Source organism: Orbicella franksi, chromosome 7 (genome assembly GCF_964199315.1).
Source record: "Orbicella franksi chromosome 7, jaOrbFran1.1, whole genome shotgun sequence".
In the NCBI taxonomy this organism is placed as follows: Eukaryota; Metazoa; Cnidaria; class Anthozoa; order Scleractinia; family Merulinidae; genus Orbicella; species Orbicella franksi.
In genome coordinates, this window is record NC_138151.1 from 6,657,701 (window position 1) to 6,684,711 (window position 27,011).

At 40.8% G+C, this 27,011-nt stretch overlaps 2 protein-coding genes across 3 annotated transcripts in view; one reads left to right on the forward strand and one right to left on the reverse strand.

The window, feature by feature from the left end:
- Window positions 1–26,763, reverse strand: part of LOC145493053 (cilia- and flagella-associated protein 44-like) — a 27,461-nt gene extending 698 nt beyond the window's left edge. Inside the window, exons 1-35 of one of the 2 annotated variants that reach the window (XM_081472457.1) lie at window positions 26,620–26,763; window positions 24,069–24,666; window positions 22,473–22,590; window positions 21,918–22,080; window positions 21,260–21,579; window positions 20,056–20,144; window positions 19,429–19,703; window positions 18,987–19,058; window positions 18,720–18,767; window positions 18,389–18,488; window positions 17,885–17,979; window positions 17,185–17,391; window positions 16,629–16,739; window positions 16,110–16,268; window positions 15,417–15,671; window positions 14,795–14,949; window positions 13,602–13,875; window positions 12,945–13,082; window positions 12,247–12,342; window positions 11,659–11,715; window positions 11,499–11,572; window positions 10,453–10,651; window positions 10,163–10,333; window positions 9,457–9,645; window positions 8,606–8,680; window positions 8,135–8,244; window positions 6,096–6,228; window positions 5,240–5,445; window positions 4,377–4,505; window positions 3,704–3,818; window positions 2,948–3,265; window positions 2,226–2,387; window positions 1,644–1,840; window positions 994–1,051; window positions 379–546 (exon numbers count right to left, since the gene is read on the reverse strand). In XM_081472457.1, coding sequence (XP_081328583.1) covers window positions 379–546; window positions 994–1,051; window positions 1,644–1,840; window positions 2,226–2,387; window positions 2,948–3,265; window positions 3,704–3,818; window positions 4,377–4,505; window positions 5,240–5,445; window positions 6,096–6,228; window positions 8,135–8,244; window positions 8,606–8,680; window positions 9,457–9,645; window positions 10,163–10,333; window positions 10,453–10,651; window positions 11,499–11,572; window positions 11,659–11,715; window positions 12,247–12,342; window positions 12,945–13,082; window positions 13,602–13,875; window positions 14,795–14,949; window positions 15,417–15,671; window positions 16,110–16,268; window positions 16,629–16,739; window positions 17,185–17,391; window positions 17,885–17,979; window positions 18,389–18,488; window positions 18,720–18,767; window positions 18,987–19,058; window positions 19,429–19,703; window positions 20,056–20,144; window positions 21,260–21,579; window positions 21,918–22,080; window positions 22,473–22,590; window positions 24,069–24,666; window positions 26,620–26,622 — 5,637 coding nt within the window. In that variant the 5' untranslated portion in view covers window positions 26,623–26,763. Of the gene's footprint in view, window positions 1–378; window positions 547–993; window positions 1,052–1,643; window positions 1,841–2,225; window positions 2,388–2,947; window positions 3,266–3,703; window positions 3,819–4,376; window positions 4,506–5,239; window positions 5,446–6,095; window positions 6,229–8,134; window positions 8,245–8,605; window positions 8,681–9,456; window positions 9,646–10,162; window positions 10,334–10,452; window positions 10,652–11,498; window positions 11,573–11,658; window positions 11,716–12,246; window positions 12,343–12,944; window positions 13,083–13,601; window positions 13,876–14,794; window positions 14,950–15,416; window positions 15,672–16,109; window positions 16,269–16,628; window positions 16,740–17,184; window positions 17,392–17,884; window positions 17,980–18,388; window positions 18,489–18,719; window positions 18,768–18,986; window positions 19,059–19,428; window positions 19,704–20,055; window positions 20,145–21,259; window positions 21,580–21,917; window positions 22,081–22,472; window positions 22,591–24,068; window positions 26,516–26,619 lie in introns of those variants that run through there. The other variant, XM_081472456.1, reaches the window with a different exon arrangement.
- On the forward strand, window positions 6,236–7,890 carry LOC145493057 (uncharacterized). Its single transcript, XM_081472462.1, has one exon. The coding sequence runs from the start codon at window positions 7,058–7,060 to the stop codon at window positions 7,865–7,867; it is 810 nt and encodes a 269-aa protein (XP_081328588.1). The 5' UTR covers window positions 6,236–7,057; the 3' UTR covers window positions 7,868–7,890.
- Window positions 26,764–27,011: the final 248 nt, after the last annotated feature.

Consider the following 27,011-nt stretch of genomic DNA (forward strand, 5'->3'; position numbering starts at 1 on the left):
TCTCGCGTTACGGAATGTTTTTAAGCTCGTACACCGCAAAGTTGGGGGAAAGTTTTCGCCGCTGTTCAACTTGTTGAATTGCACGTTGCAATATAAAGATAACACTTTTCAGTGATGCTATGTGCTCTCCTGCATACAGTGCGTCACTCTGTTGTTGCTATATGTCCTCAAAAGGCCCCTTCTTGTGTTTACAGGGTGTTCTATAGTTCTGAAATGTCGCCCTACCTCAAAACTCTCCAAATGATAGTACAATTGAAGGATGGCTTGGAATGAACACGACGGGGATCAAACTTGAAAAGCTTAGCCTAAATAAAACTTCAAACCGAAGCAAAAGCAAGTTTCAAATAGATTCGTCTTGGACAATGAAGTGTTGCTTACATTCCATTTGGCGATCTCCGCGGCGCTCTTGGACTCTTGCTGCCGTAGTTTTTCCTTCAGTTCTTCTACCGTCCTGTTGACTGTGACAGTCTCAAGCTTCTCCAAATCCACCAACCGACCAAACTTCAGCATTAACATGTTACGGACTTTCTCTTCCAAGTCGCCAATCTGCAAGGAAATCATTTAAGGCGTTATCAGCTTGTGATGCTACTTTACACAATGTGGCCAATAAACCTTGACGAAATTAGTACACTAACCTAAAGCCATAAATCCTTGTTTACAAATACAGTGGAAGCCCGCCCGGCCGCCTTGTTAGTAAGGCCACTTTATTTTGGTCCGAACAAAAGTTCGGTCAGTCATTTTCTAATTTAAAGAACCCCTTTAATTAATACGGCCAGATTTTTGTGGCCCGTTGGTGACCGGATTAACGGGATTCCACTGTACGCTGCTTTTGTTCGATAACTATTTAGTCTCCTGTCCTAGAATCTGACGCCACGTCATTAACTGTGGCTCTCCAACAGGTTTCAAAAATAGGGTCACTGTTTGACCAAAGTCAGGGGCAGTGCTGGGATTCCAGCGGTTTATTAAATACAGAGATAATCACAGAATTCTTACCCTCGTTTCCTGGACTTTCTTGTCCCGGATGAGCTGCACGTGAGTTTGGCGATGTTCCCTGGAAAGCAACGATACTTCCGTTAACAAAGTTTCTCGCGCATCTCTTATTATTATTATTTATTATTATTATTTATGACATTTTGGCAAGGTATAGCACGGTTTAAATATTGCTTTTATTACTACTCCAAACCCACTTCTGCTCGTAACACACTCAAACTAATCTCGGGCAAAAATGTAACGCCTGGGCAACTGGCATTACATTGGATTCCACGATATCGACGGCTCTGGACGGAACAGCCGCCATCTTGGATTTGAACAGCACAGAAGGGAGGCAGTGTGGCCGAGTGGCTAGGGCGCCGGACTTGAAATCCGAAGGTCGGGGGTTCAAGTTCCGCTCTGACAACTAGGCTGGAGTTGTTTCTCGGTAGACCCTAGTTCAACTCCTCGGTCATGCTTGTAAATAGCCAACTGGTCTGTATTAAGCCAGTTGGGATTTTTTAAGCCTATCATGTTTACTTTCTCTCAGTTAAGAGGCATGCATGTGAACTAGCTAGGTTTAGCTAAGCGCATTGAGCGCGATAAACAACATTTGAACAGAAGAGTCAGGGGTCTTTCTAAACGCAATCACACAAATGACACTTAATGTATACCTGTAAAGTCGTTTTTGCTCTGCCTTCTCTTTCTCCAGTTCTTTAATTCTGTGTTGTAGTCGGACGAGCTCTGGACTGTTAAACACAAGACATTGTGACAGATCCTGTGGTAGAGCGCTGTTCAACATGTACTGAATCTGATGAAATCGCAACACAACTACTACGTCCAACTCGTTCAGCTTCTGTTGTTTTTCACGCTGAAAGGAAAAAAGGAAACGCTTTAGTCCGCTTATTTCCTAAAGTAAAGCGTGTGAACTCTTGGTAGTCAAGCGAAAAAAACTCATTAAAGGCGAAAGCTTTAAGGGTGTGTTCCTTTGGGATGAATCGGGACAGGATTTTCTGATAGTAACACAGGGACCCTGAGTGTACGCTCTTAAACCGGCGTCATTTTGGCGGGAAAAACGAAGTAGTCGTCACAATTCTAGTGAAGCGTTTTTGCCGATGTGCTCATTCTTTAGAATCACGAAAAGATATGTCTTTCCTCGTCAATTATTTTGCTTACAAAGAGTACATTAAATCTCATACTAGATCATGGTCGAGTCACACTTGGTCCTTATTTAAAGATGTCTTGTGTGTAGTTACCTGAAAAGCCTCCAAATCAGCTTCAGCTGTTTTCAGCGCGCTGTCGATGACCTTAGCTTTCTTGACCAGGGCGTCGTATTCCTTTTTCAGGGTCTCGCTCGTTTTCTTTTCCTCGGCTAGCTCTTCTTCCAAGTCTAAACGACGCTCGCGAAGCTGACACACCTTGAATGAGGGAAAAGAGAAGAACGTTTCATAACATAGTTAAGAATAGGCCCAGCCGATTACCCTACGGGGATCAAGGAGAAAAGTGACGAAGTAAGTAAGAATAGACTGTAAAATAAACTAAAATGTTTGGATTTATGTTTGCCTATAAAAGTGCAGTGAGAACAATTAAAGCAAAAATATTATCTAGAAAACAAGCACAACCACAAAACACTTTGTTGAGACCTGGTTGTTCATCAGTTTGGAATTCAGTAATGACTTACAACCGGAGACTTGCTTCTCCTGTCCTTTTACGTTGTTAATCAGACTACGAACAAGCAACGGAAGACAGGTATACAACAAAAACTGGCACTTCTTGTGCTCGCAGAGGACTGTCTGCCTGACCAAACGTAGACTGCGTTGCACGTGAAAAAGCAAATGTAAGGCGCGACTTGCAGGGATAGGATCGAAGTGGTTCAGAAACAAGAACACGCGACGAAACGCGCGCACTTCTACCACGCGCGCGATACAGCAAGTAGTCACGCTCTAAGGTGTCCACACGCGCGGCTCTAGTTTCATACCTGATCAAACAATGCCTGATCACATCCAGGTGGACACACGCTGTCGTCCAACTCCTCTGCATCAGAGTCCTCCTCATCACTTGAAGATAAATCCTCGTCGCTGTCCTCATCTTCGCTTTCCTCGTCCGAGCCTTCCTGGGCTTGAGTTTTCTTCTTCGCGCGTTTGATTTTCTTCTTGAACACGCGGGTCAAAAACGACTCAAACTTGTTATTCTCGCCGAGAGCTGCAGAGAACGAGGTGTAAAGCGCCTTCTCTTGCTCTTGAAGCTTTTCTATGTCTTGTTTCTTGGAGTCTAGTTTCATTTGACAATCTTCAACCTAAAACAGGAAAAGCGGCACAGTCAATACTGCAGCCTTAGCTGAATCATCCGTGTGCTTGCAACAGTTGCAGAGCACGAAAAAAAATACGACAAGGTACTCAGGAAGAGACGAAGGAGCTGAAACTTTAAGTCTAGGTTTTGGAAACTTCTGTTCCCGTAAAAGTGGGTGTTCACTTCATTTCGTCTTATACTGATGTGTTGGACAACTTGCATAGCATATTGGTGGTAATTTCGACTTGGTCGTCCTGGCTACGGTTTATAACACAAATGCCTACCCTGACTTTTAAATCTGAGCCAGAGACAAAGAAAGCTTCAACTGAACTCTCTCGTTGCAATTGGAAGACACAAAAAAGACGTTTATTCCAATGGCGTTTAAGTCACTCTAAACCTGACACGGGACGTTCTCTAATTAGGTAGGGATAGGTATTTCTCCTACCTTCTCCTGCATCTCGTCTTTCTCAGAAAGTTTTGTGTTGACTTTGTTGGCGAAGCTGTTCTCTCTTTTCTCAAATTCCTTCAGCAGCATGAACTCTTCAAACAGAGTAACTTGCCTGTCGACAGAAAATAAATATATCAAATATTCCAGTGGTAGTTATTCACAAACAGAACAGGGGTATATTTTACAGCAATAACTGATTTATCACATATTTTATTGACAATAAGAGTTGATAATACTTACTACTGGCCCAAGCCATTCATTAAAATCTGTTTACTGAGGCCCCGTCCGCAACTACGCCGAAGGAATTTTAAAAAAGCAGTTTATTTCTACGGTTCGGCCTACCGTTCACACTAATCCGTCACCAAAACGGAGCTTTCCGAAAACGCTCTTCAAACCGGAGGAATTTGAAAACGTCGGCTTTGCGTTTTAGCGTGGACGGAAAACATTTTGAAAACGAAGCTTTTCGAATACGATGGGATCACAACAATCTTGTGATTTCCCTGCCCGAGATTTTCTCAGACACAAATCAAAAATGACCGGTTATAGTTGCGTTTTCAAATTCCTCCGGCGTGGTGTGCACGGAAAACGTTTGATCCATTTTCAAGGTAAAAGCTTCGTTTTCAAATTCCTCCGGCGTAGTGTGCACGGGGCCTGGATGTGGGAATCTTACCTGAGGTCAGCGCACTTCACAGCGACTTCCAGGTGTATTTTTTCGTGTCTCAGGTATCTCAGATCCGCGTCGAATTTTTCCAGTGTGCTGGTGATCTTGTCTATTAACACATCTTGTTCATACTGCAGCCTGAAAAAAAAAAACACAACAGCATAATCAGGACTTTTTTTCTTAAAATGTCTGAATTGTTTGTGGTTATTACCGTTAAGATGCAGTCGTAGAGTAGAAAAAACGAAATGCGCTTGTTTGTTTACAACACGGAGAACGGTTTATTGAGGTTCAAGATGTTGACTTCTCGACCCATCGCACTCAAAATAACAAAACACCCATCGTTTAGCTCACAAGACTTTTACCGCACTGGCAACGGTTACCAGTTTTCCGCGCTTGTTTCCGGTTAAATGTTCCCCAGCACTTGCCAGCGGTAAAATCCAAAATTCCCCGCGCTTTCCACGGACTACACGATTCCCCGCTTTGGCCCCAAGTCACACGATTTTCCTGTACGTTTTGATTGGTTCATTATACTTTACGCTGACGTAGCGATATGCCGCTGTGATTAATTTGGTTTTAGTATTAAAAAATAATTCGAAAAACTCTTTAACTGAAACGGCAAATCAAAAACAGATGTGCCAACACGGTTTGTACGGTGCGTGACAGTCCGTAATTTCGATTGTCACGAAACAATTATTCCCGAGCGTCTTGACTACCAAAATAACGCTTGCATCGGTTGTGAAATAAAAACAGTGCGTGACAGTCCGTTGTTTTGATTGTCACGAAACGATTATTCCCGAACGTCGTGACTAGCAGAATAACGATTGCCAAGAGCGATGGATCTCGTTCCTGAAACAAAAAAATTCCAATCTAACCTGATTTGCTCTTCATACTGTATCTCTTGTTCCAGGACAGAAGGTTCCTCGATGATTTCTTCTATGGCAGGTTCAGGACTTCCCTTGTCTGTTAAGGTACTCAAACTGGACTTGGGCCTTCCAGAGGAATGTACAGACACGGAGGAAATAGAACGGTCCCTCTGCTGTGTCCCTGGCTTGCTAAGAGCCGCCGCCGGTTTTGAAGGCTGAAATGACAGGTAGTGAATATTAATGTGAGATAAAAGGACGATTTGGAAAACAATACACACATTTACATTAATTACACTTTTTCTACAAAAAAAAAAATACAGTGAAAAGGTACCATTTTCACTTGATAAAGTTTCGTTACATTTTCCTTAGCTTTCACAGTATTTTCTTGGTTTTCCAAAGTTTTCAGCCAATCAGAGAGCCAGCATCCTGGGACTTTTCTGCCGCCTCGAACGAATTCGTAACCTTTTGGGCCCCCGTCCAAACTACGCTGGAGGAATTTGAGGTTTCATTATGAAAACGCATGAAATGTTTTCAGTCCACACTACAACGGAAGAATTTAAAAACGCAGTGTTTGTTTTTGAAAAAAACTCGGGCAAGGAGATCACGTGATTATCCCGAGTCATCGTTTTCAAAAAGCTCCGTTTTCAAAATGTTTTCCGTCCACACGTAAACGCAAAGCCGGTGTTTTAAAATTCCTTCGGTTTGAAGAGCGTTTTCGAAAGGCTCCGTTTTCGTGACGGATTAGTATGAACGGTAGGCCGAACAGTAGAAATAAAGTTGCGTTTCCAAATTCCTGCCGCGTGGTGTGGACGAGGCCTTAAAAACACTGAAAAGTAAGCAGCGCGAGAGAAAGATCGAAACTCACCTCAGAGCTCCCTCCGCCAAATCCACCAAATCCTCCAAAGCCGCCCCCTTGCTCTTCACCTTGACCTTGACTGACCTTGTCGTCCACTTGTTTCTTGAACTCAAGGAGCTGTTCACGTGTGTATTCAAGACGTCTGCAGAAAGAAGAGGAGAAAGAATCAGTGGAAGTTCAAACGAAATGTGTGACTTCACGCGCACATGCATAACGTCCGCGCCATTTATAGCCGCAAGTTGAAGTTGCGTAGAGACTTGCGTTGGGTGGCCAAACGGACTCGCAAGTTTCCTCGCCAGTCGCAAAAACGCAGGTCGCAAAAACAACCATTTCAAGGCTACGTTCGGCCAAACCGTAACCATCACGCAGACAAATCCTGAATTTCATCGGCTAATAGGTTGCTATAACAACGAATGGACGTCACTCAACTTGCGTTGACTTGGGTTGGGTAGCCAGACGATGAAAAACTTGCATCGACTTGCGCGCAACTTTGATCTCGACCAAAGTGAGCGCAAGTCATCACAAGTCAACGCAAGTGCACACAAAGCCTGGCCAAACTGAGTCGCAAGTGGACCCAAGTTTTTAACTTAGTCTGCGTGACCACGGATTTAGCCAATAGGATGGTTTTCTCAATGGAGCATGAAGTTTCGAAACTTTGTTTTGCATAATGTATGTTGCTATTGTTTTGAGTTTCCATTTTTGAGGTCGCATGTCAGACTTTCAAGCCAAAATCTTACTCTTAAACGTATTTGATGCCCTTGATCGTTAAGCTTAGCCCCGTTCCGTGATCGTTTAAAAGGACAAAACAATAAACGCTCTGCTATCGACCGCTTGCGAAAAGAATTCAGAGAGAGAAGTTGAATATTCAGTGGCTTTTAAACAACTGTTTTGAGAGGAACAAAGTTTCAAAAAACTCCAAAAGTATCTTTCGTTACGACGTGCTTCATTGATCTCAACGCATCTTCAAAAATATGTATCAGAAATACGCAACGCTCGAACTTTTTTATGTCGCGCGCGCGCGCACTGTCGAAAAAACGTGTCAACAAAGATACCATGACAACCGAAAACAAATTTTCAAAACAAATAAACGGTCCACCGCGCGAGTTAATACAACCTCGTCTCTCCAGATTTTGCTTTATTCAAGGATTACACAGCAGGAAAAGATGTCGAAAAATCTACTAGCGAGGGTTAAAGAGCTGCAAGATGCAATGGCCTCTTGTCAGAAAAGTACAGCGAACCTAATTGAGGAATACCAGCTGAGCGTTATACAAACAGCCGCAGTGGTGGCGTCCGTTAAAATCAAAGAAGAGAAAGCTCAGATCGAGAAGAAAAAAGAACTTCTTCGGAAGCAGATCGAGAAGGAGAAGGAATCCAGTCGAATAGCTGTTGACACCGTTTACCAGAGGGCCAAACAGTCTATTGAATCTTTGATTCACGACAAAAACGACGAGCTACAAGGCGCCTTAGATCGCATGCGGCGACAACACAAAGCGGAGATCGCGAGGGTGAGAAAACAGACACGAGAGAAAACCATCCGGGAGTTTACTGCAGCAAGAAAAAGGAAAATGGCCGCGCTCGAGCCTGAAGAATCAAGGAGAAAGGAGAAGGTCAATAAGGTAGAAGGGAGTGCCACGTGGAAATGCGCCAACTGTGGAAAACTCAGCACTATCATGTTGATGTGCAGCGGATGCCATGGAATCACATACTGCGATGAGATTTGTCAGGAGAGGGACTGGTGCAAGCATGAGGACCACTGTACAAAGTCCGAGAAGGCCGACTAACTGTTTCTTTTTTTTTTTTCCGGGGGGGGTAATTTTTCTGTTTGTTCGGGGTTGACTGAAAATTGCTGAGCATCATCTAACATTTCCTTGTAAAATTCTTACTAAATACTCAATAAACAGGATTGCTTCATTCATCCAGTCGTTTGTAATGATACTTTTCCAGCGTTACAACCATTTCGTGCAATTTTGTGCCTCGAGTTTCGACTTGTGCTGCCTCAATTATCAGCTTCTGTGATGACTTTAATAGAAGTCCCAAGTCGTACTTACTTTTCGGGACATTCGTCGGGCATCATTTCGGGAATTTTCGGGATGGTTCGTTTAGAGTACGGGTCGATCTTCCGCTGGACTTCCTCCAGCTCCGCGACGGTTTCCTTCAACTGAAAAATGAAAACAAAAAGCGGGTCTGGTATTTACCTTTGTGGAACTAAAACATTTCGTCTTGTGCTGTGATCGTCCAGATGAGAGTAATTCTGAAAAGAACTGTTATTGGTGACTGACGTTTCGACAACCTGAGCGGAGGTCATCTTCAGAGTCAAGTGAATAAGTGTATGTCAGTCGATGATGTCATTAAGTCTGGTCCGTTTAAAGTGATTGGTCAGTTTAGACATGATGGTATTGGCTGAAAGACTCGCCAGTGTAAAGTTTGTCAGCAGTCATTGGTCGGTTCTAGAAACAACCAATAATAAAATAGCAAACACTTGTCAAACGTCAAGGAAGTAAGCACTACAGATGGCTGACCTCTTTGATAATCTTGATTTTCTTGTCGCGGAGCGATAAAAACGACTGGTTGAACTGGAACTTGTAATGATGAATCTGTAAACAACGTAAGAAACGAAATAGGATTAGAAAGACATATCGAGAAGTTATCGAGACCCATTCCTGGGTCAGAGAAGAGCCAGTAATAACGGTTCGATGTTGTAAAAGTGCTCGGCAATAAGCCATTTTCGTATTCTCGGTATTGGACTGGAACTAGCTTGCAAGTGAGGCTGATGCGGGGAGTCTTTTCAAATGCAAATGACATTTTAAAATCTCTTTTCAACGATATCCCCCCCCCCCCGCCCCCCCGCATGAGCTGAGCCTCCATTGCAAGCTAGTTCCAGTCCAAAACCAAGAATACGAAACTAGTCTATTGACAGGAGATGGTGGGGTAGCATCGACAAACTTGAACAACGACAGAAATACGTTCTAAAGTTTCTAATAAATTTCTGATATTCCTTAAATTTATTACAGTTCGACATTGCTTCAGAAATTGATACACCATGAGTCGGCAAATAGCCAGTTATGTAGTATTGTCATCAAGAACTCTAACTACTATTCTTTTCAGCTAGACAAAAAGGTTGGCTGAAATTCAGACTTAAATATGGCAAGAACCCTTAAAGCACGTAAACAAGTAAAACTGTCAACTTCTAACCAATCAATGCCTGTTATTCGACCTACGCAGGGCCACAAAATTCCCACCATTTCGGCTCGCACGTAAGCAAGGAACTTGGGGGCCTCTCATTTCCCGGCAAAATTGGACTGCACAGTTTTTGTTTACTGCTATGGAAGATGAAGCAGAATGACCGAGGTCAATAAAAGCCACAATTTACCTGGTCAAGTAAGTTCAACAGTTGAATTCTCTTCTTTTCTGCGTTCACTCTCAAGCTTTCGGGAACAACATAATCTTTAGCTGTTTTGAGTTTGTAGTCGCCCATGTTCTCTCGAGCTTCTTTTATCGCTGCCACGTCTTTGGGATCTTGATAACCTTCGTCAGGCTTGTTACGATACAACTCGTCCCACTGAAACACAAATATAATTACGTTCTACTTCACTTCGTTCAAGCGAACGTAAATTATTTACCACTTATATATCCGCAAAACAGGTACAACGAAGCACGGGTGGATCGCATGCGGACCCTAAAGAATAGTAAATAAAGAATATTTAAATTTCCGTAAAATATAAATAGAAAGAAAAGACCGATCACGACTTCGCAATAAGCGTCCTCCGACATGTAACACAGAAAATCCAGTGAGGAATGTGACGCTAAAATACGAGCAGAAAATGTATTGACTGTCTTAGAGCGCAGTTACCTATTATACATCAAAACGAATCAAAAATAAAAACCATACAAGAAATTTTTCAGCATGATCTTTGTACTGATTCGTGACAGTTTCAAGACACAACACAAATAAAAGTCTTCTTCTAAACTAAAATCGACAGGCAATAAGTAATCTCTTGGGTACCTGCATGAACTGTGTAGGGCGCACATAAACTCTTGCGCATTACATAATTTTATGTTGTTACTTTAAAACATACCTCAGCTTGTCTGGCTAGTCTCTTCTGTCTGCGAGCCTCGGCTTTGGCCAGTGCATTCGCCACTTTACTTCCCAGCTGTCCCTGTGATGCCGGAACTTGTTGCTGCTGCTGCTGTTGTTGTTGCTGTTGCTGGTTTAGAGTCATCTTGTCTTGAGTTCCACGTCTCTTTAGCTGCATTGATCAACACAACACCAATGCCACATTAACATTACTTTACGACCATCAACGTAAACTATTTTAATTACTATACAGACCCTCAGCACTGGTAATTAATGATCAAAAAACCTTACCTGTGCTGCATTCTTTGCTCCACTAGAAAAGCTTTTTCTCCCGTGCCCTCCCCCGTCAGGTCCCTCACCCCCTGCCCCACCGGCCTCCTGTAGTAGCTGGTGATGATAGTCGGGTTTAGCTGCTCTGAAGCTCGTGACCAGGTGTGGAGTGAGAAACGCGCGGAGGACGATCCGGTCACATTCAACCTCGTCTTTGAATCTGTCAAAGAAAGTACCATCATTGATAAAAATGTTATTTCTCACTACATTATCACTACATTGTGAAGCAAGCAGGTGATGAGCATAAAGAAGGTTATCATCTATGTGATACTCTTGTGATGTAAAACGAAATTCCCAAAAGAGGCATTGAGAGAAATGTGTAACACCCAGTCAGGGGAATATATTTGGAACATGGACACGGAGTGAAAGGAAAGCACGTGAAGAATGATATGATTACACCAACGAGTGAAAAATATAGATATACTTACAACATCAACAATGGTGCTTAGGGCCCGTCCTCAATACACCGGAGAAATTTGGAAACGCATCTTTATTTCTACGGTTAGGCCTACCGTCCACACTAATCCGACAAGAAAACGGAGCTTTTTGAAAACGCTCTTGAAACCGGAGGGATTTGAAAACGCCGACTTTGCATTTTACTTTTTAGTCCCTGTTTAGTGCGGACGGAAAACATTTTGAAAATGGAGCTTTTCGAAAACTATGACGTTACGATAATCTTGTGATTTCCCTGCCCCAGTTTCCTTAAACACAAATCCAAAATGACCACTGATTGTTGCGTTTCCAAATTTCTCCGACGTAATGTGGACAGAAAACATTTGATGCGTTTTCAGAGTGAAAACACCGTTTCCAATTTCTCCAACGGAGTGTGAACGGGGCCTAAAGCTAGGAAGAATAAAACTTAAAGAATAAAACGGGCGAACAACTCCAACAGCTTTACCCCCACTCGAAAAAATTCTCTAATTAAACTTGTGCCTGTTGACAACACGCGATCACAAAATTGATCACCATTTAACAGTGTTTGAATTAACCGACACCAAACTTCTCACCTCTTCTGCAGTTTTTTCAGACCAATTGATTGCTTTTCAGCTTCCCATGCCATCTCTTTATGAACAAGCTCAATCTAAATGACAAACATGACAATAACTTAGCGACAGTTGGACTCGGTCATTACTGAAGAGACAGAAAATTAATCAAATATGCACTTACCTTAACTTCAACCTCCGCTTTCTGCTCTTTGATGAGATCGGGGTCGATTTCAAATTCCTGGAAATAAAATGGTATTGCCGACAGTCATTTTTCGTCCTGGGTATTACTAAGTTTAGGTAAAGAATTTTAGTCTCTTTTAGCCTAATAAAGAGTGTTTTTTATCATGAAGTGAACATTAGTGACCAAAAGGTGGTATTTTCCGGTGTTACAAGGTAGGATCTTGGGTAGAATTTCTTGAAAGACCTCTGTAGCCCGGTCCTGATAAAGTTTCATAATGAAAGGCTTGAACCACGTGGAAAGGGATGGGGCGCTAATAAAAGCAAGCTGTTTAAGAGTTATGCGAGAATCGAAGTTTACATTTATTGAAACAAAAACGCACAGCGTTACGAGAGTATAAACATTAGCTCGTTAGGAACCCCACCTCGCTGAATTTGTAACCGATTAAGCCCAGTTCAAAATGGAACTGATATGTTAGAAACCCAGCCAGTGGGCAAAGTTAAGGAAGGCTTGATTCCAACCTCATAGCCTTGAACTCTCGATCAAGCTGCTTCTTACAACTGTAGTTGTCTACTTTATTTACATACTTACATCGTGTGTAATCTGAACGTGAGGAGGAAGTTTCTGATTCTTGGTCATTAACTCTTTGAAAGCTCGTCTCAGATTTCCTATCTTTCGACGAATGTTCTGAGAAAAGCACAGTTCACGTTAGAATACAAAACACAACAAGAAATATTTGAAGCTGCATTTTCAACAGAGGTATAAATCACCAATCATTAAAGGAGAAAGAAATATCACTGCCAACATGATCAAGCCAGCGATAGACTTGCCACAAGTCGACACTTTCTTAATCCTTGACTTATTTATCTCCCTCGAGCGAAGCGAGAGCATAAATCTTCGAGCGCGAGCGGCGAAACTAACAGGCCAGGGAAGAATTGTTGGAAAGGACTTTTAGAAAGTCTAACCAGCCACCGCATCATGCAGTGGCTGGCAAGGGCGCCTGGGGTGGGGGGTGTCAGGAAACATCGCACCAATCACTCGTGGGCTAGCAATAAACAGGCTTAGGACCTTAATTTTAGACTGAAATAAACTTCATTCAAGTGTAATTCGTCCCGTTCTCTTCCAGTCTTGACCATCCGAAACACTGGATTATTCTCACTGCTTTGATGTTTAATTTGACACCAATACAACACTTGACCATTCGCACGAGAAACCACGAGGGGTCCACGAGGTCCAACATGCGCGACTTCGCGCTAAACTTCAGAAATAACGACTAAACAAAAAATTACCTGCTTTTTCTCCTCAGCAAGTTTGACCATTCGATCGTGCTCTGCTTTCTGTTTCTCAAGTTCAATACTGTAGTGGTTTGGATCATCAATATCATCTATCTTCTTTACTATCTCTTCACCTTCCTCGCCGATTAATTTCTAAAAATAATCAGAAAAAAAACAATGTTCTAAAGAGAAACAAGAAGTTTCCAACAAAAAAGAAGTTTTAATTTTGGTTAGACAATGTTATTTTCGTAGACTACAACACGAATTAAGTTTCTTTTACCATTTTACTATTCTTATCTTAGGCCCCGCCCGCACTTCGCCAGAGAAAATTTGAAAACGCAACAATAATCGGTCATTTTGGATTTGTACTTGAGGAAAACTCAGTCAAGGAAATCACATGATCATCGTGACGTTATCGCTGCCGAAAAGCTCCGTTTTCAAAATGTTTTCCGTTCACTTTAAAATGCAAATCCAGCATTTTCAAATTCCTCCGGTTTGAAGAGCGTTTCCGGAAAGCTCCGTTTTCGTAACAGATTAGTGTGGACGGTAAGCCTAACCGTAGAAATAAAGATGCGCTTTTAAATTTCTCCGGCGTAGTGTGCACTAAACCCGGATTGTCGATCAAACATAGCAAAGAATAAATGATTGAATATTCATCTCAGCTTATCTCACCTTTGCTGACGGTATAGAGACCTTATGTGGCACATTGAGTCCTTTCACTGCCTTATCCATGAAGCGAAACACGAAGAAGTTGCCGTCCTGTCCAGCCGTGAACACATATTTGTCATCGAAGCTCGTCTTGATGTGTCGTATGCCGCCATGATGGTTGTCGTGCACATTTAGCGCCCAGAATGAGCTGAAGTGTTCAAAGTCGTTCGAGCCATCGAGAGGATGGATACGAATGACTCCGTTATCCATTCCAAGAAGAAGGAATTTACCTGAGTGACTGAAACAGGAAAGGCGAAAAGCCTGAGTGTTAATTGACGACTGCACAGTATAAGAATTACAGTTTTGTTTCTGTCAGTGTACTAAATATAAGTCTGATATACCAATTGGCGCATCAATATATTTTAAATGTATTGTAACACGCATCCGTATCATCAGATTTCCTTTTAGAATCAACATAGTTACAAATTTCCTTATGACATTCAACAATATTTTATTTCAGAGAACAACACTCGTCAAATGATATGAACACGTCACAAGGTGAGTTTACCTACAACTAATGACACTAACAGTCTTCGCAAACTTGGAAAATGAGGATTTTCGCAAATTGCTTTGGAAAATTTACAAAACTCTTGTTGCAATAATATAGAATTTCGATGGGAAACGTTTTTGCAACATTTACATGTAGTCAAAGATTGTGTAGCCAGTTAGGAGGAGCGAGAAAAGCGGAAAGAGAAAAAATAGATGGGGGAGTACGAATAACAATTTTTTACAACCATCTACATGTGCTGGGCGTCGATAACCGTCGAATTCTGACACCTGACTTCCTTTACGGGCAAAATTGACCTGCATGTACATGTAATTAGAGACAAACCACGGATCCTTGTACTTTACAATGCAAGTCTGTTTCAGGCGTTCATTTAGTTGAGTAGCAGCGCTATAAACGGCAAGAGAAAAGGAAAGGAAAGGCCAAGGGGTATGTTTTTTCGCGCTGCTGCAACTAGTCGTACTTCTAAATGTGCGCCACTTAGATGTCTCTCTTGGAAAAGAAGCAAAAGTGAAAAAGCGCAAAGGAGCATATGTCGTCTCAGCTAGCCCGGTCAACTCGCGGTTTTTCGTGGCCAAACTGCGCTTAAAGAACCTTCACTGACTCAGCTAAACCGCACTGTTAATAAGACAAAAACTCAGTTTCATCTTACCTGAAGCACACAGATCTGATTGGTTTATCATCACTGTTATCCACAGGAATGGACCTCACAGGTTCATCTCGTGTATCTTCCTGTCCTTCAGCAGGAACAGGTTTCTTGCCGTCGTCAAATTCACACTCGTACATGTAACCGGCATCCCATCCGTCCTGAAACGAGACGATCATTTTAAAACTTACCGCTCAAAAGTGCTAGCTAGGAAATTAAACCTGCAGGAATATTTTGGCGCCTTATTATCCTCATTCACAACGGGTATTTTGCGCGACTGCGCCAAGCTGTCAATTGATATACAGCAACGACCAAAACGAGAAATGCTTCGCGATCAAACACAGTCAAACATTGTTTGGTGATCAAACATTTTCCCGTTTGGACACTACTGTCAGGTGTTTGATAAAATTTGACCGACGTCAAATATTTGTTCAAACACTGTAAAACATTTTGTTCGTTCAAACTTGTATGATACCATTTGGCCACTCAGTAAAAAATCGACTTGTTTGGTCACCAAGCAATGTTTGATCGTGTTTGACCACCAAACATTTCCCATTTGGGCAGGGCTTTAGACTTTACAGCAAACGTTTGACTTTTCATTTTGCAGCACAAGGTAGTAACAACTCACCATTGAAACCCAGAATTTATCCGGTTTGCCGTAATAAAATCCTTTGATAATTTCGCCCGGCTCTCGATGTTGTTCCTCTTCTGTTTGCTCGCCTTCCTTCTGTTCTTCATCCTCTTCAACTTCCTTTTTCCCTTCTTCTTGTTCCTGTTCTTCTTCGTCTTCTAAACCTCGCGCTCTCCTACGTGCTCGTTCTTCTTCTTTCTTTTTCCGTTTCTCTTCTTCTTCTTTGGCTTTTTGTGCTTCTTCTTCGGCTTTCTGTGTAACGTTAAACATATCAACGATAGCAAGTAAACTCACAAACTGAACTCACAACTGCATAGACGACATCTTTCGACCTGGCCTACGTTGTCAGAATAAGGCCAGGAGTATCAAGAAGTCATTCCGTGAGAGATAAATTGACTGTTTTGAACGTTTACATCTTTCGAATATCAAAAGCGGTAACGGCCCGATTCTACCGATCGACTACACTAAAAGCGTTTGATTTATCCCGCAAAATTGGTAAATTGGGAAACTTGCACTTCATCCATTTGAGGTTAGTGATTATCCTTTATTTGTCATTTCTTCCGCCAATTACCGGAAAAATTGCCAGCCAGCTAAAAATGCTCTCAGAAATGGACTGAGGTGTTTATCTTTGCTTTAGAAAGGAACCACGGGCTCTACAAATATTGCAAACAAAATTTAAAAGTAGCTCACCCTCAATTTATCTTTGACACTCGTGAAGTGATACTCTCTGGTCTTCAGATTGGTCAGGGGGAGGTGATAAGTCTTACTTGTGTCATATTTATCAGAAGCAGGAGCTTCGACATGAAGCACGGTGCCGTCTTTACAGCTGATGAGTACACTCTTTGGAGACTGGTGACAAATAAATAAAACATCACAATAGAAATCACGTGTTGTGCGGCAATTAGAAGCAAAGTTAAAGAAAAAATGACTGAATAACTTAGTCTGACGTCCAGTACCTAAGTCCTATTTAACAATTCACACATAAAGATCAAATTCAATATTAAAGGAGCTCAGTCAAGGCGTGTTGGCCATGTACAAAATTACCTCTACCTAGAAGGAAAGCTGAAAATAGTAGTTTACAAAGATAGAAAACAGCAGGGAGATAATAATAAACCATAAACAAGGATGGCTAAGGATGTAGAAGATTAAAACGGATTACAAACGACAAAATTTAGAAACTGTGACGAAGCTCCTCTATATACTATTTACCTTTCTGTCCTTCGACCACTCTATAGACACAACTGGAGAAGCAGTTTCGATGAAACCAATTGGTTTGTATGTGTCTCCAACAGAGAAGAAAAATACTGTACAGTCATCACTCTGGTGAGAAAGAAAAAAAGAAACCTTGTTCACCTTAGAAGTAAAAAAAAAATTAAGAATAATAAGGTTTGGCTCATTTGAAATTTGGTCAATCTTTCGAAAAATCTATACTTAAAAGGCCTCTCAGAATTAAACACAGTATTTATCCTGGAATTTAAGGTAGGTAGAGGACAAATAGTACCAGTCAGAATCACCTTAACAAGCTAACACCCTCCCATCTCCCCCTCACACAACTACATTGCACACTATATAAAAAACACCATCCAGCTTCCAAATTTATGCAAGACAAAGACAAAATTGCGTCTCAAATCTAGTCAAAAGGCAATTTTGTTCTGACTTCAGCAACTTCGTAGTAGAAACTTTGGCAGCTTTCATGTTACGTGTAAGCATCAGACACGAACTTTTAATCTTCTCAGGTGCCTCAAAAACAGATCTAGTCACTTACCCCAGTGGCGAGAATCTCTCCTTGATTGTCAATGGTTATTGCAGTGACCGGCTTTGTGTGAGGTTTAAAGACTTGCTCCAGATTCAACTCATACTTTAGCTTGGATTTCTTGCTCCTTAGTTGAGATGGGTCCACCTTGTTTAGCGCCAGTAAACGAACGACACCATCAGCAAAACCAGTGAGAAGTTTGGTACCCTTAGAATCCACCTATGAGAGTTAAATGAGTGAAGTAACTAAACAAGAAAGCCGCAAAAGAAGACTGTGAGAATTCTCCCTCTTATCCAGCTACTTTTTTTCCAAGTGCAAATAATATTGGAAGGCATACATATCTACAAATCTGAAGTAGAAAAATTTAATTTGCAACAAAATGATAAATTATGAGTACTTGCCATCTTAAAATTGATAAGTCCTGACAAACTAATGGTAAGCGTGAGCAGGTTACTAGGTTCCAGTTATAAGTAGCTGTAAGTACTTATCATCACACTTACAGGGAACTCAGCAAGAAACACAAAGTACCAGACTGTTTCACATAATAAATTACAGATACATGTCCCTGACTTTTCCCCAAAACTTTACAATTGGCATAACACAATTCACTTGCTCATAATCACTCCATATATGACTCCAGTGTAACTAATTTTGTCGTTTTGACTGCTGAGATCAGTCTCACTGTGTTTACAGATGCTATCATCAAACTTACCTCTCTAGGAACCCAAAGCAAGCTTGAACCTCCTGAGTTGTACTTAGCTTGGCACATGGGTGTCTTGGAAAGGTAGTCATAGACTCGAACTGTATCTGTAAAAAATATAAATTTAACCACTTATAGTCAATCCTGCCACAAAAGAACCCACCTGGGATTTAGTCTACATTTGAGTGTTTTCCTGTCAGAAGTAACCCCTAATTGGAGTAATATATCATGTCTTGCTAACCCTTTAAGACAACCTTACCAGAGGTTAAAAAATGTGGTATTTGTGTGTGACTTGAAGAGTCAGCCAATGTTTACTTGTAAGGATGAGTCCCTTTGGATAGGTGTATACACAGCATACCACTGCATGGCAAGGGTAGCGTTCCCAGAGACGGGTGTCCCTGTATGGGAAATGTTCTGTATGTTCTGTCTAGTCATAATATTGTGTTCAGGAATCCTCCTTGCTTGGTAGATTCCCATTATGCAAGTGAAATATTTCCAGATCATAAATTCACTTACGGTCCACTCCTGTTGTGGCCACAAAAGGAGCAACTGGGGAAGTGTCAAGGCCTGTGATTGGTCCAGCATGGTAAGAGTACATCCTCTCTGGTGCATGACTCTGTTACAAAAAAATGCAACAGTATTAAATGTGGGAGTCAATGATGAATTGTCCTTAACATTTACCTTTTTTCTTCTTTAGTATCACAGAATTCATGTGACTAAAAACAAGACAGGTGAGAGGACAAGGTTGTGCATCTTACCTTGTGCATCTACAGAGACGAGTGACTAGAAAAAAAGATGTGTACATGGTACAATACAACTAAAGAACATTCATAATTTGAATGCTTACCGTATGGGTAAATGATAGATCCAACTTCCATATACCACCAGAAGCATCCTGAAATAGTTTTAAAAAACACAACTTTTTAAAACAATTCCTCGCATTATTTTTCAGTTAATAATAAAACAGAAACAGAAATTTGACATGAGCAAAATGGATTTTTTTTCCTTAACCTGAGAATATTTCTTCTCATAAAAGATTTCCATGCATTTCTTTCCGTGTCTTTCGATTCCAGACCACCGAGAAGCTAGAGTAAAAATAAAAGATTATATTTACCTGGGCATACCAGATTGGAGCTTCAGTATTTACAGCTTTAACCATTGACATGAGTTTAACATCAGTGCCAACCTGTGAGAAGTATTAAATAAGTAAATATTGAGCAACATGACTTACTCTAAACCATTCAAAACATTTGATAAAACTGGAATTACTTAATATAATAAAAATTTCTAATTCTGAGATGAAGCCTAGAGAGGGATGACCTGAAGCTCACTCAGGGATTACTGCAAGTGGGTCAAGGCTTGCACAGGAGGTCCAAGCCAATGACTGAACTCAATCAGATACAAAGTTCCAACTTTGCCTCTAAGCAAAAAACTGCCTTATAATTTATTGTATTTTCAGTTGATGACCTGAAATCCTTTCAGTACCAGTAATATTAAAATAAAAGCTCTGGAAATGTTGTTAATAAGTACTTCATCTTCTTGTATCATTTTCCTACCTTTAACTCATACATTGGATCCATCTCAAACAGCTGTCCTTCCTCTGTAGTGTCAGCATTATCAATACTTTCAAAGTCCCAAACTTTCACAAAACCATCAACACCAATAGTCATAAGCTCTCCTTCATCCATGAAGAACTGTTCTATCATTCCAACATGACAAGGTTTTCTGCCTTTCTTGGAAATCTCCACTTTAATTAGGCCGCCGTCCCAGAGCAGCATGTTTCCCCATTCAGATCCTGACAGCACCTTACCATCAGGAAGCTCAACAAAACCTGTATGTTAAAATCATTTCGGCAAAAAATAATTAGTTCACAACTTACATGAACTGTTGTGTCCTGTTGTGTTGTCACAGAAGGGAAACACCTGTCAAATGACTCATTCTCAACTTGAAGTTGATAAACTACATGGAAGGTAAATTCACTGTCCTTTCACTGATACCCGACCTTTTTTGGTGTTGACACTAGCCTTCATTGCGGCATTTTTGCATCAACAAAGACTGACATACTACTTGCTACACAACAACCTTCCATAAATATTCCTGATGTGCGCAGTTTTCTGAATTTCACAATGAACAATGTATATGCAATACAGCCATTTCTTTTCTATCAGTAAAACAACACTGACCTTCTATATCTGACAGCTCTTTGGCACCAAACTTTCCAATTTGTCCTTGCAACTTTAATCCAGTGAATGTGTTTGCCATTGACCAAAATCTAAGTAAGGTTTACAAGCATTACCACCAATTGAAATTAATTAATATTTGACACCATTAGAGAGATCAAGCATGATGTTACATCAAATGGCAAACAGCAAAAAAGAAACTTACTTTTTATTTATTTTTTATTTTTTTTATTTTTTTATTTTTTTTGTGAATTTACATGTAAGGTAATTTTTTTTTTTTTTCACAATGACCGACTCTTATTTCCAGCCTGGATTTAGTTAAGGATTACAAGAAAAGAATAAAAAATCAGAGGTAATCTTTGCTGTCTGCCGTAAACGTCATGTTTAAACTCTCTATTGTTGCAATCCCTCAACCTCGGAATTATGCTGGACAGGTACTTGACTTCTCTGAAATCAATTTCCAGCTTTCTGGTATTTGTAACCTTTTTTGAGATAAATGTAGGGGGTGGATTAACAATGGGATTAAACAGATGTTCCCTCATTTTATCAAACTCTGCACAAATTGTTTTGGAGGTACCTGCTTGTGGAATTTTCCCAACTGAAAGTGTCTATCAATGGAGACAGCCTGATGCACTAGTGATCTCTATTACAGTAACTAGAGATGCCCACTTGAAGGGGATTTGCTTTGTTTTATTCATAAAGTTAACATACTTAGAAAATAGCACAAAGAAAATACACAGCTGATTGGTTCAAAATCATGTTCCTATCACTCAATAGAAGCACAGAGTTAGCATGAGCTGTTGACGTAATGATGGAAGCATTTCTCATTCTTCCGAAATTCCACTCATGTTTCTATTAAATAATTAGATTATTTGCTCTCGATTTCTATCACGCATAGAAATCAAGAGCGAACAATCTCACTGTTTTAGTATAAATCTATTAGTCATTCAAAACTTTATCTAAATCCTCTTCACATGCAGACACTTTCCAAACAAGAAGAAGCAGCCGTCATTTTGTTAACAAGGGCACACTGCTACGCTACTCACTATCTATCACTGAATAGAAATTGAGTAGTGTAGCCAATCAGAGAACGGCATTTGTGATAGAACGCTAGTAGATTTATACTAAAACTCGATACAGAAACATGGTACATGTTTTTTATTTCTTAATTTAATGTAAGACAGATGTATACATGTAGTCTACATACCTGATATGTCCGGAGCCACTTGTACACAAATGGCCTTCATCCTCAGGAGAAAATGCCACTTTGTAAACATCCTGCGAGAATGCTTTGGACCTTAGGATGACCTGTTCATTTTTCCAGTCCCACACAGTGAGCATGTAATCTGGTGCACTGCCGACAGACGCCAGCTTGTCTCCTTTGGGCGAGAAGTCCAAATGAGCATAAGCTTCTTCTGTACCATCACGGAGAATTCGGTGCAGCTTGAGTGAGGGGTACTCAAAGATATTTATGTTGGGTTTCTCTCCTTTCTCTGCTACAGCAAAATATTTTCGACTGGGATGGATCTGTTGGAGAAAAAGGAATAAGCAATTTGATTCCTTACTCATACACATGGTGGAAAAGTTGTTTAGAAGCGTTGAACCAGTTGTACATCCCTTCTCTTCATTTCCTTAAACTGAGAGAACAATTTGTTCTGCTGGGGTCATGAAGGGTCTAATATAGATGGTCTTTCAGAAAAATATGCAACTTCCAGATTTGCAGTCAAATTTCACGGGTCTGGTAATATTTCAATTTTTTGATGATGCCTTTGATTCCCAGAGTCCCAACACAAGTCTTAGATTTAGTATTCGCCAAATCTTAATGACGGTGATTGCTTATTTGATTTAAGAATTAACAAACTCACTGCCACAGCTCCAATTCCACCACCTCCTGTTGTCCTGATGTGCGTCTGCTCCTGCGTTTTCAGATTGAGAATTTCTACAGTGTTTCCAGCTGAGAACAGAACAGAATTCTCATCCAAGACATGGAGGTTTGATCTCTTGGTACACTCATAACCAAATGAATGGCTTGTAAAGAAAGAGAGGAGTTAAGGAATGTATCCAGTATAAATAGGCCATTTACAGTTGTGTGCTTACTTACCTGGCCTGTAAATGCAGGCAAGGCTGGAGGTGACCATACTTAGATACAAACCTCTCTGCTTTTTTTCATTTAAACATGAAGTAGTTAGCTTTAGAATAACTTGATTTATGCAACAAAAGCAGTGAGGTCTGTATCAAAACAAGGTCACCTCCAGCCTCACTGCCATTCAAAGGCTGGGTCACTGAGCAGACAACTGTAAAATGGTCTATTAGCACACAGTCTAATAGTATGGAAATGAAGTGGTGGCATCAGTGATTTCAATTGCAAACTACTACTGCATAAACATGATATATATTTCCTGTGATTGTTGAAAGGATACTGAAATGATAATAATTCTGGTGGTATGCCCTCTGTTGAAAAAGCCTTTGAGACAAGGTCATCAAAATCATAATAGAAATCATCAGGAAGAATTCTTTCTGGCTCTTCTTCAACTTCTCCTGAGACAAAAACAAATAAAAAGAAAATTTTTAGTTTTCACTACTTGCTTACTGTGGGTAAAAGGACAAAGTAAAGTCTGTACATACGAGCCAAATGGCCCATCAGGCTGGTGCTTATCTCCAGTTTCAGTAGCATAGAGTGACTAGGAGTATTTCTACTCTCCCCTGGATGGGATACCAGTCCATCTCAGAGTTATCCCAGCATCAAATTCGCTGGTACCCATTCATACACATGGGTGGAGAGAAGCACTGTGAGAAGTAAAGTGTCTTGCCCAGTAACACAACACAATGACCCTGGTCAGGACTTGAACCTAGACTGTTCAATCTGGAGACAAGCGCACTGGCCACGAGGCCACCATGCCTCCCTTGCTTATTGTGGACTTAGGGTCAAAGCTACATGAAGTGTGTGAGGTAAACTTTGACTCTTGTTACACATAGCCTGAAAGGAATATGACCAGTAGTTGAGCCAAGGAAAGGACTCCCCTTGAGTATTACAAGTCATAATGATCAGGGAACTCTTCAGAAATTTTGAAAAGAAACCCTAAATGATACCAGAATCTTGTTTTGTTGATGTGGCTCAAATCATTTGCACCCCTAGGGGGTTATGAAATTCTAAAGTAAATTAAAAAGTATTTGACACCAACAATTTTTCAGCTCAAACCCTAAAAGGCATCACTATAACTCTTATGGCAGTTCATTTAGATTTTTACATCCTAAGCAGTACCAATTAACAAATTTACTCCTAAAAAGGTACAATGACCATCCTATTGCCATCACATGAAAGTCCCACCAGGCAGTTGAGACTGGTTAATCAATGAGAAAACAATCTTAATGTAAGCATGTACATATAATTTATGCAATTACATTTTTCTATGAAAGAATCAAATAGTGATTTGTGTCCCATAACTCAGTGCTGTCACATGATGCAACTCATGATATTGTTAATGGATGGGAGAGTACAACTATTTATAAACTACATGCTCACATCTAATGAGAAAACATTCCTAATTGATGTGAGGATGTAATTTATGCAATTGTACTTAAATTTCATGAAAGAATCAAATAGTAGCTTGTGTTCACTAATGGATGGGAGTGTAGTACATGGCAGGTATAGGTGACCCCACCTCCTTACCCTCACCCCTACCAAGCACTTTTCAAAGACTACCCTAGGTAACAAATTAGCTTGTACCCTCTCTGAGTGGAGAACATAACTGTGACAGTAGAGTCTTGCTCAAGAACATAGCTAAACATAACCCTGCCCAGAATTCAATCCATATATTCTGAAGTCCAACATCCCAACCATTTCAGCACCGTAGCCTAACTTGCCTTACAAGTGAAAAAACTCAAAAAATTTACATTGTTTGTTAAGTAATGATTAACATTTTTGCAATTTAGCAAAATTTCATGAAACAGTGAGTTTTTCACAGTTTCACTCTCTACTATTTTGATATCCTAATTCTTATTACATACATTATTACCTGATTCAGTTTGCTTTGCTGTAACTGCTTGTGCCTCGTCACCAGCCATTCCTGTTTCATCAGCTTCTTCATCGTTGTCATCCTCCATGCTTTCTTCCCGTTCTGTACCCTCCTTCTTTGCCTTTTTCTTCTTTTTCTTTTTCTCACTGCCATCTGATATCTTTTCCGCAGTCTCATCTACTGCAGCATCATCAATTCTGCCTTTCTCTGCAGTTTGTTTATTGGAGGATTTTTCTTCACCATCTTGACCACCATCTCCATGATCTGCTTGTGTTTCTGGTTTATCACCTTCAGCAGCTCCAGAACCTGATTTGGATGCAGTACCATCTTGTTCTTTCCCTTCTACACTAGATTCTGTAACTGATCCATCTTTGTCACCAGTTTTAACTGCCACTGAGGTTTCCTCACCCTCAGCAGTTTTACCCTCTTTAGAACCATCTTTTCCTTGTAATGCCTCCGATGCACCTTTGTGTTCACTAGTCTTTGCATCATCTGCTCCTTGCTGATCAGAACTGCTTGCGGTTTGGTTCTCACCTTTGGTTTCTTCGGGCTGTTTGTCTTCCTTGGAATCTTTACCAGCTTCTGCTGCTTCAGAATCCTGTTTATTGTTGGAAAGAGAATCAGAACTTTGTTTAGAATCAATGCCTTGATCTTTAGATTCTGCTCCTTCATTCATCGGAGGTGATACATCATCGCTTATTTTATCATCACCTCCAGTTTCTTTTGATTCAGATTTACTATCACTGTTTAACTTTTCAGCATTGTTATCATGTACAATATCATAGCCTGCTAAATTTGATTTATCACCATAGTGATCTTGCCCTGGTTCAGCCGATCCTGTGCCCAATGTTTGCGACACACCTTCACTTGTGTTATCTGAAGAAGTTGCCTCTTCGGCTTTATCCTTGCTTTCTTTGGATTGAGAAATATCTTGTGCAGTTTGTTTCGTTCCATCACCCAGAGAGGCCTCATCTTTCTTTGAGGTATCTTCTCCAACACCTCCACTGGCAGACTCATCTTGCACAAGAGCTCCACCATCTTTACCTGCAGCTCCTCTTTTACTTCTTGACTGTAGTCGAGACCCGCTACCTGAGCCTGAACCAGGTCTGCCGCTTGATGGTTGCTGCTCTTGTCCTCCACCTCCAGGTACCTTAGTAGACCCCGATCCTGGCCTAGACCTGTTGCCAGCTCCAGATCCAGGTCTACTGCTGGGTTTCTGTTTACTTCCTTCTCCTTTTTTTGTTTTTTCAGACCCTGATCCTGGTCTTGCTTTGCCTGATCCCGGTCGTGAGCTCGCCGATCCAGGTCTTGAATAGCGCATAGTACCCCCTTGTCCTTGAGTTGAGCCTTCATTCGCAGTCTTATCAGAAATGCCTTGATTTACGTTTTCTCCCTCACTTAGAGATTCGCTTCCTTTACTTAAACCTTGATCATTAACCTTTGGATCTTTTTGACCGTCTACATGCGCAGATATATCAGATCCCTCCTCATTCTGTCGATTAGATTTTATGTTTTCACCAACAACAGAATCTCCCAAAATGTCCTCGTCGTTGGGTTTCGCTGAATCCTCACCAAAACCTCCACTTTCTCGGGATTCGTCGACGTTTGAATCATCACCGCGACCATCTGTAACATCTACAGTGTCTTCTTTCTCCTTGTTCAAGACATCAGATTCTCCTGGACCAATTTCGCTCTGTTCTCCACCATCGTTTCCAGTGTCTACAGCAGTCTCTTCGTGGGACGAACCTTCGCGCCCTTCGTTATTTTTCGCGCCTTCATTATCGTAGTCAGCATCTCCAAGCTGTAATCGCCGTAAAGCTTCTGCTTTAAGTTTATGTGTTGCACTCTTTAGAGAACGAGATTTTGAAGTATCTTCACTTTCTTCCTCTCGTGAATCTATGTGAGTATCGGACCCTTCGGGTTTGTCCGACATTTTGAAAACGACTGAGTTGAGTTCGTCGCCATGGTGATATTTTTAATTTATATTTCAAATAAAATATATAACTTCTCTAGCACACTGTAAGGGCCAGCGATCGAAAAAGAAGAGCTTGACTATCACGTTAGGCATGGCATTCACATCTCCCAAAGTTTTTCCGGGTAAACGTTTGAAACCTTTCATAAGATCGGTATCGATTTAAGCTTGAGCTTGAGTTTAAGCTTCTCCCGGGAGGTTTCTCCGCCGTAAGTCTTACCGAGATTCACTTATTCAAGAAACGAGAAGTGTAACCATAAGCTCAGCATTAGCCGCATGATTGGGAAATTAGGAAATTTTCAGAAATGACTTTCTGTTAAAAACGCTAGCTAAAGTGCTTTAAATTTATCTCTACATAGCCTTTTTAGTAGGCGTTCGTTGACTCCGTTTTCAAACTGCTTTTTCACACACTCGTAAAACCTACAGAATATGTATAAGCAGATCTTGTAGCGTTTTTACAAAGCCAGTTCCGTAGACAGGCGAAAAACATCTGGTACTGGTGAAATATAAATATCAAGTCTGAATAAGCTGAAGCTTTATAAAGCTGCAAATGAAACCTACATCAGTGGGTTTACTTACCATTACACTCCACGTTCAAATCAAATCATAGGATTTCGTATAATTCTAGAGAGGATTGTTCTCATTATTCAAAGAGTAAATATTAAACGTAAGTTGAAAGCTCGTGGCCAAGCTTCTTTGTTTTTCGTTGATGAAGAAGCGACGTTGGCTGCACGGCTGTCCGCTGTGCGCCGTCTATCAGATTGAGGGAAGCAGCTGCAAAAAGCGCGCGCGTGACAATGGGACATTTCAACATAGTAAGAAAATTTGTCTTCATTCATGTTTTTGAAAACATAAAAACGTGATAAAAACGGATGAATCCGAAATCTTTAGCATTAATTTGTTGCTTTTATCACACAGTTAGAAATTGCTCCTATTGCTTGTTACTAAACTCACAACAGTAGAGTAGAAAC